At 65.5% G+C, this 11,601-nt stretch overlaps 1 protein-coding gene across 1 annotated transcript in view; it reads right to left on the reverse strand.

Moving 5' to 3' along the window:
- HSPG2 (heparan sulfate proteoglycan 2) overlaps window positions 1–11,601 on the reverse strand; it is a 52,151-nt gene that overhangs the window by 25,627 nt on the left and 14,923 nt on the right. Inside the window, exons 2-21 of the mRNA XM_039387321.1 lie at window positions 10,543–10,662; window positions 10,337–10,468; window positions 8,342–8,486; window positions 7,549–7,697; window positions 7,322–7,468; window positions 7,087–7,250; window positions 6,841–7,017; window positions 5,996–6,192; window positions 5,764–5,911; window positions 5,538–5,665; window positions 5,163–5,249; window positions 5,010–5,068; window positions 4,870–4,937; window positions 3,969–4,109; window positions 2,788–2,964; window positions 1,875–2,054; window positions 645–763; window positions 454–565; window positions 228–341; window positions 22–149 (exon numbers count right to left, since the gene is read on the reverse strand). Coding sequence (XP_039243255.1) covers window positions 22–149; window positions 228–341; window positions 454–565; window positions 645–763; window positions 1,875–2,054; window positions 2,788–2,964; window positions 3,969–4,109; window positions 4,870–4,937; window positions 5,010–5,068; window positions 5,163–5,249; window positions 5,538–5,665; window positions 5,764–5,911; window positions 5,996–6,192; window positions 6,841–7,017; window positions 7,087–7,250; window positions 7,322–7,468; window positions 7,549–7,697; window positions 8,342–8,486; window positions 10,337–10,468; window positions 10,543–10,662 — 2,692 coding nt within the window. The remainder of the gene's footprint in view (window positions 1–21; window positions 150–227; window positions 342–453; window positions 566–644; window positions 764–1,874; window positions 2,055–2,787; window positions 2,965–3,968; window positions 4,110–4,869; window positions 4,938–5,009; window positions 5,069–5,162; window positions 5,250–5,537; window positions 5,666–5,763; window positions 5,912–5,995; window positions 6,193–6,840; window positions 7,018–7,086; window positions 7,251–7,321; window positions 7,469–7,548; window positions 7,698–8,341; window positions 8,487–10,336; window positions 10,469–10,542; window positions 10,663–11,601) is intronic.

Genomic DNA, 11,601 nt, shown 5'->3' on the forward strand with positions numbered 1-11,601 from the left:
GGGAGCAGGGGTGGCACCTACTGGCTGTCCCCATGGGGCCCGTGGCAGGGACAGGGCCGGCAGTCGCCCGCGGTGCCCCGGGTGGCATCGCCATAGTAGCCGGGCTGGCACTTGTCACACTGGGGTCCCTCCGTGTGATCCCGGCAGCCCTGGGAAGCAAAGGGGTGATGGCACTGGTGTCCCCGCCATGGCGGTGCCCGGGGTGTCCCCTGGCTGTCCCCACTCACCTGGCAGACGCCGGTGTCGGGGTGGCACTCGCCGGCGTGGCCGTGGCACTGGCACGGCTCACACGTGCCCAGGTAGAGCCCGGCGCTGCTGCGGGTGTAGCCGGTGTCACAGTCCTAGAGGGGACACGGTGCCAGCGGGGTGGGACACGGCTCGGCGGGGCGCTGAGGGGACCCCGAGGGTGCTGAGGGGACCCCGAGGATGCTGAGGGGCCCCAGGGGGTCTCACCTGGCAGGAGGCCCCGCGGTACCCGGGCGGGCAGGCACAGTCCTCCACCTCCAGCGCGGGCGGGCGGCCGGTGACGTGTGGCACTGCCACGTCCAGGCTGACATCGGCCAGGCTGCGGGGACAGAGGACACGTCACCACGGCCCTGCCACCCTCCACGCCCCCTCCCGTGCCCCCCACCCCGAGTACCCACCTGCTCTCCTCTGGCTGCTCTGAGTAGGACGCCCGGATCATGAACAGGTCCACGTCGGCCAGGGCCATCAGCAGGTGCTCGCGGGTGGCATCGTGCCCGTCCGCGCGGCGCCAGGCGCCCTGTGGCACACCAGGGTGACAGAGGTGCTGTCATCCCCCACTGCACACAGCCCCACCCCCCAGGCACCCAGGGTGACCCCCCCATGACACCCAGACTGATCCCTGGAGCACCCAGGGTGACCCCCCCATGGCACCCAGACTGATCCTGGGGTCACCCAGTCCCACCCCCAATGTCCCCAGTGTGATCCCAGGGGTTCCCAGTCTGGTATCCCAGCATCCAGCCCATGACACCCAGACTGATCCCTGGAGCACCCAGGGTGACCCCCCCATGGCACCCAGACTGATCCTGGGGTCACCCAGTCCCACCCCCAATGTCCCCAGTGTGATCCCAGGGGTTCCCAGTCTGGTCTCCCAGCATCCAGCCCACCTCTGCCCCATGGCACCCAGTACAGCCCCCACGGGACCCCCTCCAATCCCCTGGGGCACTCAGTCTGACCCCCCAAAGCACCCAATCTGATGCCCACCATGACACCCAGTCCAATCCACGGGGCACCCAATCCCACCCTTCCATGGCACCCGGTCCAATCCTGCAGCTCGACCCCCCATGGCACCCAGCCTGACCCCTGGGGCACCCAGTCCCTCTCCTCCCACATCCTGCCCCTTAGCACCGACTCCAGGTCCCCAGAAGACCCAATCCAATTCCCTGGAGCACCCAGTCTGACCTCCCGTAGCACCCAGTCCAACCCACCCCCTGCACCCAGTCTGACCCCCACCACGACACCCAGTCCAATCCACGGGGCACCCAATCCCACCCTTCCATGGTGCCTGGTCCAATCCTGCAGCCCAACCCCCCATGGCACCCAGCCTGACCCCTGGGGCACCCAGTCCCTCCCTATGCACCCAGCCCACCCCATTCCCCATGGCACCCAGTCTGACCCCCATGGGACCCCTCCCAGTCCCCTGTGACATCCAGTCCAACCCCCCATGACACCCAGTCCAATGCCTGGGGCACCCAAACCCACCTCTCCATGGCATCCATTTCACCCCTGCCCCCTAGCACCCAGTCTGACCCCCCATAGCACCCAGTCTGACCCCACAGCACCCAGTCCAACCCCCCCCCCCGACCCCCAGTGTCCCCCCATGTCCCCCTTGCTGGGTGTCCCCCCCTCACCTCTCGGATGGGCACGGTGATGGCAGTGGGGACCCCGGCCGGGGGGGTGGCACTGGAGAAGTGCTCCAGGAGGATCCCGTTGCCCTGGAGCAGGACGTCGGGGTGCCGGGGGGGCGGGGGGGCCCCCGGGGGGGCGCGGTGTGTCACCGTGTACCGCAGCTCCCCCCCGTACGCCGTCACCTGCGGGGACACTCAGCGTGGCCGGGGGTCCCTCCCCCGCAGCCAGTGCCAGCAGGGGACACCGAGGCACAGTGTGCTTTGGGGGGGTCACCCTGGCCCCCCAGAGTGGCAGCAGGTGACATTGTGGGGCTCGGGTCAGCTCAGGGGTGTCACCCTGTCCCCCTGGAGTGAGGCTTAGTGTAGCTCGGGGATGTCACCTTGTCCCCCCCGAGCTGGCAGAGGGGGACGTTGTGAGGCTCAGGGTGGCCCAGGGGTGTCACCCCATGCCCCCCCTGACGCAGTGGTGGGGGAACAAGGTGAGGCTCAGTGTGATGTGAGGGTGTCACCCTGTCCCCCCGAGTGGCAGCAGGTGACACTGTGGGGCTCAGGTCAGCCCAGGGGTGTCCCCTGTCCCCGTCAGAGTTGGCAGCAGGTGACATGAAACTCTGCACGGCTCGAGGGTGTCACCCTGTCCCTGAGCTGCACTGGGGACATTGTAGGCTCAGTGTGGCCCAGGGGTGTCACCCTGTCCCTGAGCTGGCACTGGGGACACTGTAGGCTCAGTGTGGCCCAGGGGTGTCACACAGGTGTTTCCCCCCTGGAGTGGCAGTGGGCTCAGGGTGGTTTGGGATGTAACCCTGTCCCTGAGCTGGCACTGGGGACACGGTGAGGGTCGGTGTGGCCCAGGGGTGTCCCCCTGCCCCTGAGCTGGCACTGGGGACACGGTGAGCTCAGGGTGGCCCGCAAGTGTCACCTTGTCCCCGGCGAAGGGTGGTGGCAGCACCCAGTACAGGACACCCCGCGGCAGGTCCCGGAAGGTGTCGAGGAGCAGCTCCCGTGGGGACACGAAGCGGGGCACGGCCCCTGGCAGGGGGGTGCCCGACACGTTGGCCAGGGGCAGCGGGGCAGAGTCCTCCGAGGTCAGCAGCACCTGGGGAGGGAGCATGGTGGGCACGGCGTGGCGTGGCATGGCATGGCATGGCACGGCACGGCACAGCACGGCACGGCATGGCACTACATGGAATGACACGGCGTGGCATGACATGACACTACCTGGCACGGCATGGCACTACATGGAATGACACGGCGTGGCATGACATGACACTACCTGGCATGGCATGGCACTACACGGCACAGCGCTACATGGCAGGTATGACACGGTACTACATGGCACGGCACAGCACCACATGGCATAGTATGACATGGCATGGTGTGTCCAGGCAGGGCATGGCATGGCACATAATGCCACATAATGGCAAGATGTGGCATGACATGACATAGCCTGGCATGGTGTATGATGGCACCACACGGCACAGCATGACATGGTATGTCAAGGCATAGCATGGCATGGCATGTAATGGCATGGATGACGTGACACACCATGGCACGACATGGCACGACATGGCACGGTGTAACATGGCATATCATGCCATGACATGGCACGATGAGGTACAGCATGGCATGGCACAGCACAGTGTGGCAGGGCATGGCCTGGCACCACAGGGCATGACACGACAGATCACGGTCCGTCATTGCATGGCATGGCAAGGCGTGGCAGGACATGGCACAACACGGCATGGCACTGACATGGCGTGGCACAGCATGGCACTACATGGCGTGGCATGGCTTAGCATGACCCAGTATGGCTCAGCACGGCACAACATGGCACGACACGGTACAAGATGGCACAGCAAGGCACAGCATGGCACAACACAGCGTGGCGTGACATGGCATGGCAGAGCATGGCACATAATGGCACGGCATGGCTTGGTATGACACAGTATGGCCCAGCATGGCCCAACATGGCCCAACACGGCAAGACACGCCAAGGCACATCACGACACGGTACAGGATGGCACAGCATGGCACAGTATGGCACAGCATGGCACGTTGTGGCCTGGCACGGCCCGGCCTGCCCCATCCCCCTCACGGTACCTGGTGCCGGTGCCAGGCGGAGCTGGCGCAGGAGCGGGACAGCCCCATGCAGAAGCAGGGCAGGCAGCCCGCGGGGTTGGCAGCGCTCAGGTGGAAGGTGCCCGCGGCACAGGAGTCGCAGAGCCGGCCCCGCACGTTGGGCTGCGGGCACAGGGAGGGGGCAGAGTGAGGGGGCGCGGGGGGCACGGGGATGGGCGCTGGGGGTGGATTGGGTGCCACAGGGTGAGGGTGGGATGGGTGCTGGGGGTCAGAGTGGGGACCCCAGGGATTGGGCTGGGGGCTGGGGGGTGGGAATGAGTGTGATGGGGGGGTCAGGCTGGGTGTTATCGGAGGTTGGACTGGGAGCTGGGGGTCAGGCTGGGTGTTATGGGGGGTTGGACTGGGTGTCATGGGGGGTCAGACTGGGAGTTATGGGGGGTCAGACTGAGTGTCATGAGGGGTTGGACTGGGTGTCATGGGGGGTCAGACTGGGTGCTATGGGGGGTTGGACTGGGTGCTATGGGGGGTCAGACTGGATGCTATGGGGGGTTGGACTGGATGCTATGAGGGGGTCAGACTGGGTGTTATGGGAGGTCAGACTGGATGCTATGGGGGGTTGGACTGGGAGCTGGGGGGTCAGACTCGGTGTTATGGGAGGTCAGACTGGGTGCTATGGAGAGGTTTGTCATGGGGGCTGGAGGTGGGATGGTGGGACTGGGTGCCCCAGGGAGCAGACTGGGTGTTATGGGAGCATTGTAGTGTATCCCATGGGGAGTTGGGCTGGGTGCCATGGGGTGGGGGTGCGATGGGTGCTGGGGGAGGAGGATGGGACTGGGTACCCCAGGGAACAGACTGGGTGCTGGGGGGATGGCAACCCCCACTCCCCCATTGCCCCCTGTTGCCCCCCAGCCCCTGCCCTCACCTTGCAGCGACAGGTGCCACCAGCCTCGTCCTGGCCCCCACGGGCATCACACTTGACAAGCTCTTGACCTGTGGGCAGCAGGGTGAGGGTGGGGGCCACCCATGGGGGGGGGATACCCCCAACCAGCCCCTCCCACTCACCGACTGGGGTGCACTTGCCACCTGGCTGGATGGGGTCTCCCTCATAGCCTGGGGCACACCTGTGGGGACGGGGGGTGATTGGGGAGTGATTGGGGGTAATTGGGGGGTGATGGGGGGCTGAGGGGTGTGGGGGCTACAGGGACTGCCCCCCACCTCTCGCAGCGCCGGCCGGCGTATCCAGGGGCGCAGGCGTCGCAGGTGGCCTGGCCGTCCGTGTCCAGAAAGCACGACTCCGAGAACCTGCGGGGACAGTATGGACCAGTATGGACCAGTATGGATCAATATGGACCAGTAAGGACCAGTATGGATCAATATGGACCATTATGGATCAGTAGGGACCAGTATGGATCAATATGGGCCAGTACGGACCAGTATGGGGCTTGGGGATGTTTTTGGAGAGCTCCCAGTGCTCCCAGTATGGCCCAGTGCCTCCTCCAGTTCTCCTCCACAAGGAGAGGTATCACGGGGCAGTGGCACTGAGGGGGTCCCTGGGGGTGGCACTGGGTGGTCCCCGGGATTGTCACCCACCTGCGTGAGGGCTCCGTGTAGGGACAGGGACAGGGGTGGCAGGCGGTGGCCGTGCCCTTGGTGGCATCGCCGAAGAAGCCGGGTCTGCACTTCTCACACTGTGGCCCCTCTGTGTTGTGCTGGCAGTTCTGGGGGGGACACACACGAGTCACAGGGGGGTGGTGGCACCGTGCCACTGTGCCACATCCCTGTCCCTCTGTCACCTCATCAGCTCCCCGCCCCTTACCAGGCAGTGCCCAAACACGGGGTCGCAGGTGCTGGAGTGGCCGTGGCAGCCGCAGCCGGAGCAGGTCCCCAGGTAGGGTCCCCTCGTCACCCGCTCGAAGCGGGGGGCACAGCGCTGGCACGACAGCCCTGTGTAGCCCACGGGGCACCTGGGGACACAGCGGGGAGATGGTGGCATCGTGGCATCACAGCAGCGGTGGCACCGAGCCCGTGACCTCGCCATCGGTAGTCACCTGCACTCCTCAACGTTGCCAGCCGGCCCCAGGCCGGTGTCCCCGGCGCTGGTGACATCCATGGCCACGTCGCTGAGCCCCACGCTGGCCATGCGCCCGTCGTACACCGCCCGGATGAAGATGCCCTCCAGATCCTGCAGCACCAGCAGCAGCAGCTCCCGGCTCACCGGGGCACCCTGCTCATCCTCCCAGTGCTCCTGTCACGGGGCAGTGACAGCGGGGTCACAGCGGGCTGGTGGCAGTGCTGGTATCACCCACTGGCACCACTGGCATCACCTGCCTGGCGTCACTGGCATCACTTACCCACTGTCAGCATCACTCACTCATCACTCCGGCATCACCCGCCCACCACCACCACCCACCACCACCATCACCCACCACCACCACCCACCACCACCATCACCCACCACCACCACCACCCACCACCACCATCACCCACCCACCACCACCCACCACCCACCACCCCCATCACCCACCAACCACCACCCACCCACCACCACCATCACCCACCCACCACCACCACCCCACCACCATCACCCACCCCACCACCATCACACCACCACCCCACCCACCACCACCACCACCCACCACCACCATCACCCACCACTACCATCACCCACCACCACCACCACCCACCACCATCACCCACCACCACCACCACCCACCACCACCATCACCCACCAGTGGCATCACCCACCATCATAACCAGTATCACCCGTCCATCACCACCATCATCTCCCCACCACCACCATCACCCACCCACCATCACTACCACCCACCACCACCAACATCACCTCTCCTCCACCACCACCATCACCCACCCACCCCGCCCTCCTCCCACCCACCTCGGTGAGGGGCACGTGCCGTCGGTTGAGGATGTTGGGCTGGGTGGCCCCAGCCCGTGCCCGCAGCTGCCGCCCGTGGCCCCGCAGCAGCAGGTCGGGGTGGGTGGTGGGCTCGGGGGGCCCCCGGCCCAGCCGGTACCGCACCCCATAGCTCAGCGCTCCCCCGTAGGCGTCCACCTGGCAGCACAGGGGCTGTCAGCGGCTGTGCCACCGGCGTCCCCCGCCCTGTCCCCACCCCGGCGTCACCTTGTCCCCAAGGAAGGGCTCTGGCAGCGCCCAGAAGACGTCGAGCGCCAGGAAGCGCCGGGACAGATCCAGGAGCTGGAATTCCTCCACGGCTGCGTCCACGTGGAGCTGGGTGGCCGAGAGCACTGGTGCGGCCGGCGCCGCCGGCACCGTCACGTTGACACCTGCGAGGGGACACTCAGCCCTTGTCCCCTGTCCCTCGTCCCCTGGCGTGTCCCTCGTCCCCACAACTCACCCTTGGTGTCGTCGGGGCGGTCGAAGCGCAGGTGGAGCCGGTGCCGGTGCCGGGCGGTGCCGCGGCACGAGGTGGTGACGCCGAAGCAGAAGCAGGGCAGGCAGCGGGATGTCCCCGTCACCTGGAAGTGCCCCTCGGGACACGGCCCTGCGGGGGGTGAGGCAGCGGGTGAGGGGGCATTGCCACGCTGGGGGGGTGGGATGCAGAGGGGCAGCGTGGGTGCTCACCAGGGCGGGTGACGGTGAGGATGCTGTCGGGGATGCCAAACACCATGCCCAGGGTGTTGATGGCCTCGCAGGTGTAGGCGCCTTGGTCGGCCTCCTTCACGTCCCGGATGGTCAGGGTGCCCTGCCCGGCCTCGCTCACGATCGATACCCTGCACGGCACGCTTGGCACCCCGGGCACGGCACACACCGTGCCCCAAACACACCGTGCCACACACACACACTGTGCCACACACACACCGTGCCACAAACACCCAGTGCCCAGCACACCCAGAACCCAGTACTGACAGTACCCACCACACCTGGTGCCCAGCACACCCAGTGCCACACACACCCAGTGTCACACACACCTGGCACCCAGTAAACCCACAGCCCCACATACCCAACCCCTGGGACACCCAGTGCCCTGCACACCCAGTCTCCTGACACCCAGTGCCCTGCATACCCAGCACACCCAGCACACCCAGTGCTCCGGTGGTGCCCAGCCCCAGGGGAGGGGGCCCAGACCTGCTGTGTGCCCCTCCCACCCCCACCCTCCCCCCCCCTTCCCCCGCACAAGCCCCTCCCACCATCACAGGCCCAAGCCCAACCCTCCCCAACCACCTCGGCCCCCAAACCACAAGCCCCACCCTCCACAGCCCCACCCCAAATGGAAGCCCCTCCCATCACAGACTACACCCAAGGCAAGCCCCTCCCGAATTTTGTTACATCCCTTCCCCAATCCCCACCCCACAACTCCCTTATGCCCCGCCCCAGGCCCCGCCCATCGAACCACACCCACCCAAGCCCCGCCCACCTGTGGCTGCTGGGGGTGTGTCCCCAGTTTAGGCGCCAGGTGACGATGGGGGTGGGGACACCGGTGGCCACACAGGTGAAGGTGACGGTCTGGCCTGGCACCGCCACCACCGACTCCCGCGGCAGTGTCACCACCTGCGGGGGCACTGCCACCCCCTCCCTGTCACTGCCACTGCCACCCCCACCCTGTCACTGCCACTGCCACCCCCTCCCTGTCACTGCCACTGCCACCCCCACCCTGTCACTGCCACTGCCACCCCCTCCCTGTCACTGTCACTGCCACCCCCACCCTGTCACTGTCACTGTCACTGCCACCCCCACCCTGTCACTGTCACTGCCACCCCCACCCTGTCACTGTCACTGTCACTGCCACCCCCACCCTGTCACTGTCACTGCCACCCCCACCCTGTCACTGTCACTGTCACTGCCACCCTGTCACTGTCACTGCCACTGCCACCCCCACCCTGTCACTGTCACTGCCACCCCCTCCCTGTCACTGTCACTGCCACCCCCACCCTGTCACTGTCACTGTTACCCCCACCCTGTCACTCACTGCCGCACACAGCACCCTGGGGGACACTGCCACCTCCACCCTCATCATTGTCACCACCACAGCCACTGGCACCGCCTGCCCCATGTGGCACCCCCGGGGGTTGAAGATTGTCACCCCCACTGGCACCACCCACTCTGCACAGCACCCTTGGGGATGGGGACGTTGCTGCCACTCCCCAGAGCCACCTGGGCACAGGGGCACTGGCACAGGGCTTCCAGAGCAGTCTGGGGACAGAGTTCCCAGTGTGACACCCAGCACGGTGCTGTGGCACAGGGTGCCCAGCATGGCACCACTTGGGACAAGGTTCCCAGCAGGAGGTCCCCAGCGTGGTGCCATGGCACAGGCTCCCCAGCGTGGCACTGCCTGGGGACAGTGTCTCCAGCATGGGGTGCCCAGCCCAGCCTGGGGACGGGGTCACCAGTGTGGTCCTGTGGCACAAGGGCCCTGGCTCGGCTCAGTGTCCCCAGCCCAGTGTCATGGCACAGAGTGCCTGGGCACAGTGTCCCCAACACACTGCCCTGGCATTGGGTCCCTGGGTGCAGTGCCCCCATCCTGGTGCCATGGCACAGGGGCCCTGGACAGTATGCCCAGCCCAGTGCCACAGGACAGGATCAATGGCCACAATGTCCCCAGCCTGGTGCCATGGCAGTGTCCCCAGGCATAATGTCCCCAGCCCAGTGCCATGACACAGGGTCCTTAGGGACGATGTCCCCAGCCTGCTGCCATGGCACAGGGTCCCTGGCACAATGTCCCCAGCCTGGTGCCGTGGCAGTGTCCCCAAACACAGACCTGATCCCAGTGCTATGACACAGGGTTCCTGGGTGCAGTGTCCCCCTCCTGGTGCCATGGCACTGTCCCCAGGTACAATGTCCCCATCCCAGTGCCACAGCACAGGGTCCCTGGGCACAGTGTCCCCATCCCAGTGCCACAGCACAGGGTTCCTGGGCACAGTGTCCCCCTCCTGGTGCCATGGCACTGTCCCCAGGTACAATGTCCCCATCCTGGTGCCAGGACACGGTCCCTGGGCACAGTGTCCCCCTCCTGGTGCCATGGCACTGTCCCCATGTACAATGTCCCCATCCTGGTGCCACAGCACAGGGTCCCCGGGCACAGTGTCCCCAGCCCAGTGCCACAGCAGAGTCTGCAGGCACAGTGTCCCCAGGCCAGGGTCCCTGGGCACGGTGTCCCCAGCCCAGTGCCACAGCAGAGTCTGCAGGCACAGTGTCCCCAGGCCAGGGTTCCTGGGCACAGTGTCCCCAGCCCAGTGCCACAGCAGAGTCTGCAGGCACAGTGTCCCCAGGCCAGGGTCCCTGGGCACGGTGTCCCCAGCCCAGTGCCACAGCCCGGTCCCCCCCACTTTGTACACAGCACGCCTGGTGCGGTGTCCCCAGCCCCCCGGGTGCCCGTGTGCCCCCTGCCCGCGGTGCCCGGGCTGTCACTCACCACAGCCGACCTCGTCGCTGCGGTCGGGGCAGTCGGGCTCCCTGTCGCACTGGTAACTCGCCCGGATGCAGCTCCCGCTGGACACGCACCGGAACTCCGCCGGCCCGCAGGCCGCGCCGGGCGCCTTGGTGGCTGCAGGGGGGCACGGTGCCAGGCGTCAGCCGTGCCCCTGTCCCCCCGGGTGTCCCCCAGCCCCCCGCACTCACGGCAGTCGCTCTCGTCGGAGCCGTCCCCGCAGTCGTTCTCGCCGTCGCAGCGCCAGAGCTTGAGGGCGCAGTGCCCGTTGGCACATTTGAACTCGTTGGGCTCGCAGGGGGACGGGGTGCCTGCGGGGACAGGGGGTCAGCACCCGGGGGTGCCGAGGCACGACGCTCTGCCCGGGTAAAGCCCAGATCTGGTCGGAGCACGCAAACAACACCAGCTCTTGGTGGAGAGTTCCTGCCGGTGCCAGGGGGCTGCCTCGGGCTTGGGCTGTGCCAAACCCAGCCTGGTTCACCCGCTGCAAACACCCGGCCCTGCTTTGGGCAGCAGGGCTTGGCAGATAAGCTGCTCCCTGGCCCGGGGATACACGGGAAGTGGTCACAGTCCCAAGGGTGCCAGAGTTCAAGGAGCTTTGGGATGATCCTCTCAGGCCCAGGGAGATGGTCCCAGGCAGAGCTGAGGGTTGGACTTCACCGTCCCTTCCAACCCAGATAAACAGCCTGGGATAAATAATGCACTGTACACAGACACCTCTGATTTGCCACCATTCACACCCACAGGACAAAGAGGTTTAATCCCACCTCTGTAACTCGACCCTTTGACATGATCTGAGCCTAAGATTTGATCCAGCCACACTTGGGCCTCTCTGGGAGGGAGTTTAAAAACCAAGTGGGTTTTCTGCACCTCAAGACTCAACAGGAGCTTCTCAAATAACTTTGTCTGAGCCTTTCCCTCCCCGCAGGACAGGTTAAAAGAGAGACCTGCCCACGATCCTCGATCCTCGTGCGAGAGTCACATCAATCTCCACTCAATGACCGTTTCTTTGGCCAGCTTTGCTCCAATTAATTAACTCAACTGCTCTGATATAGAGTGCTATTGTATTTTAGGCTATATTTTACTCTACTAGGAGTTTGTAGCTTTGACACTGTGTAGTAAATAATTCTGATTAAGATCTTTACTCTGTTCATTTGCCTGTTCATTTGCCATAATAAATAATTCACTTTAAACAAACATATCTGGTTTGCCATCAGGACAAAGTGGTTTAATCCCACCTCTGCAATTCC

The sequence above is a fragment of the Pipra filicauda genome, unplaced genomic scaffold (assembly GCF_003945595.2).
Source record: "Pipra filicauda isolate LSUMZ 115617 unplaced genomic scaffold, ASM394559v2 scaffold554_size360964_pilon, whole genome shotgun sequence".
NCBI lineage: Eukaryota > Metazoa > Chordata > Aves > Passeriformes > Pipridae > Pipra > Pipra filicauda.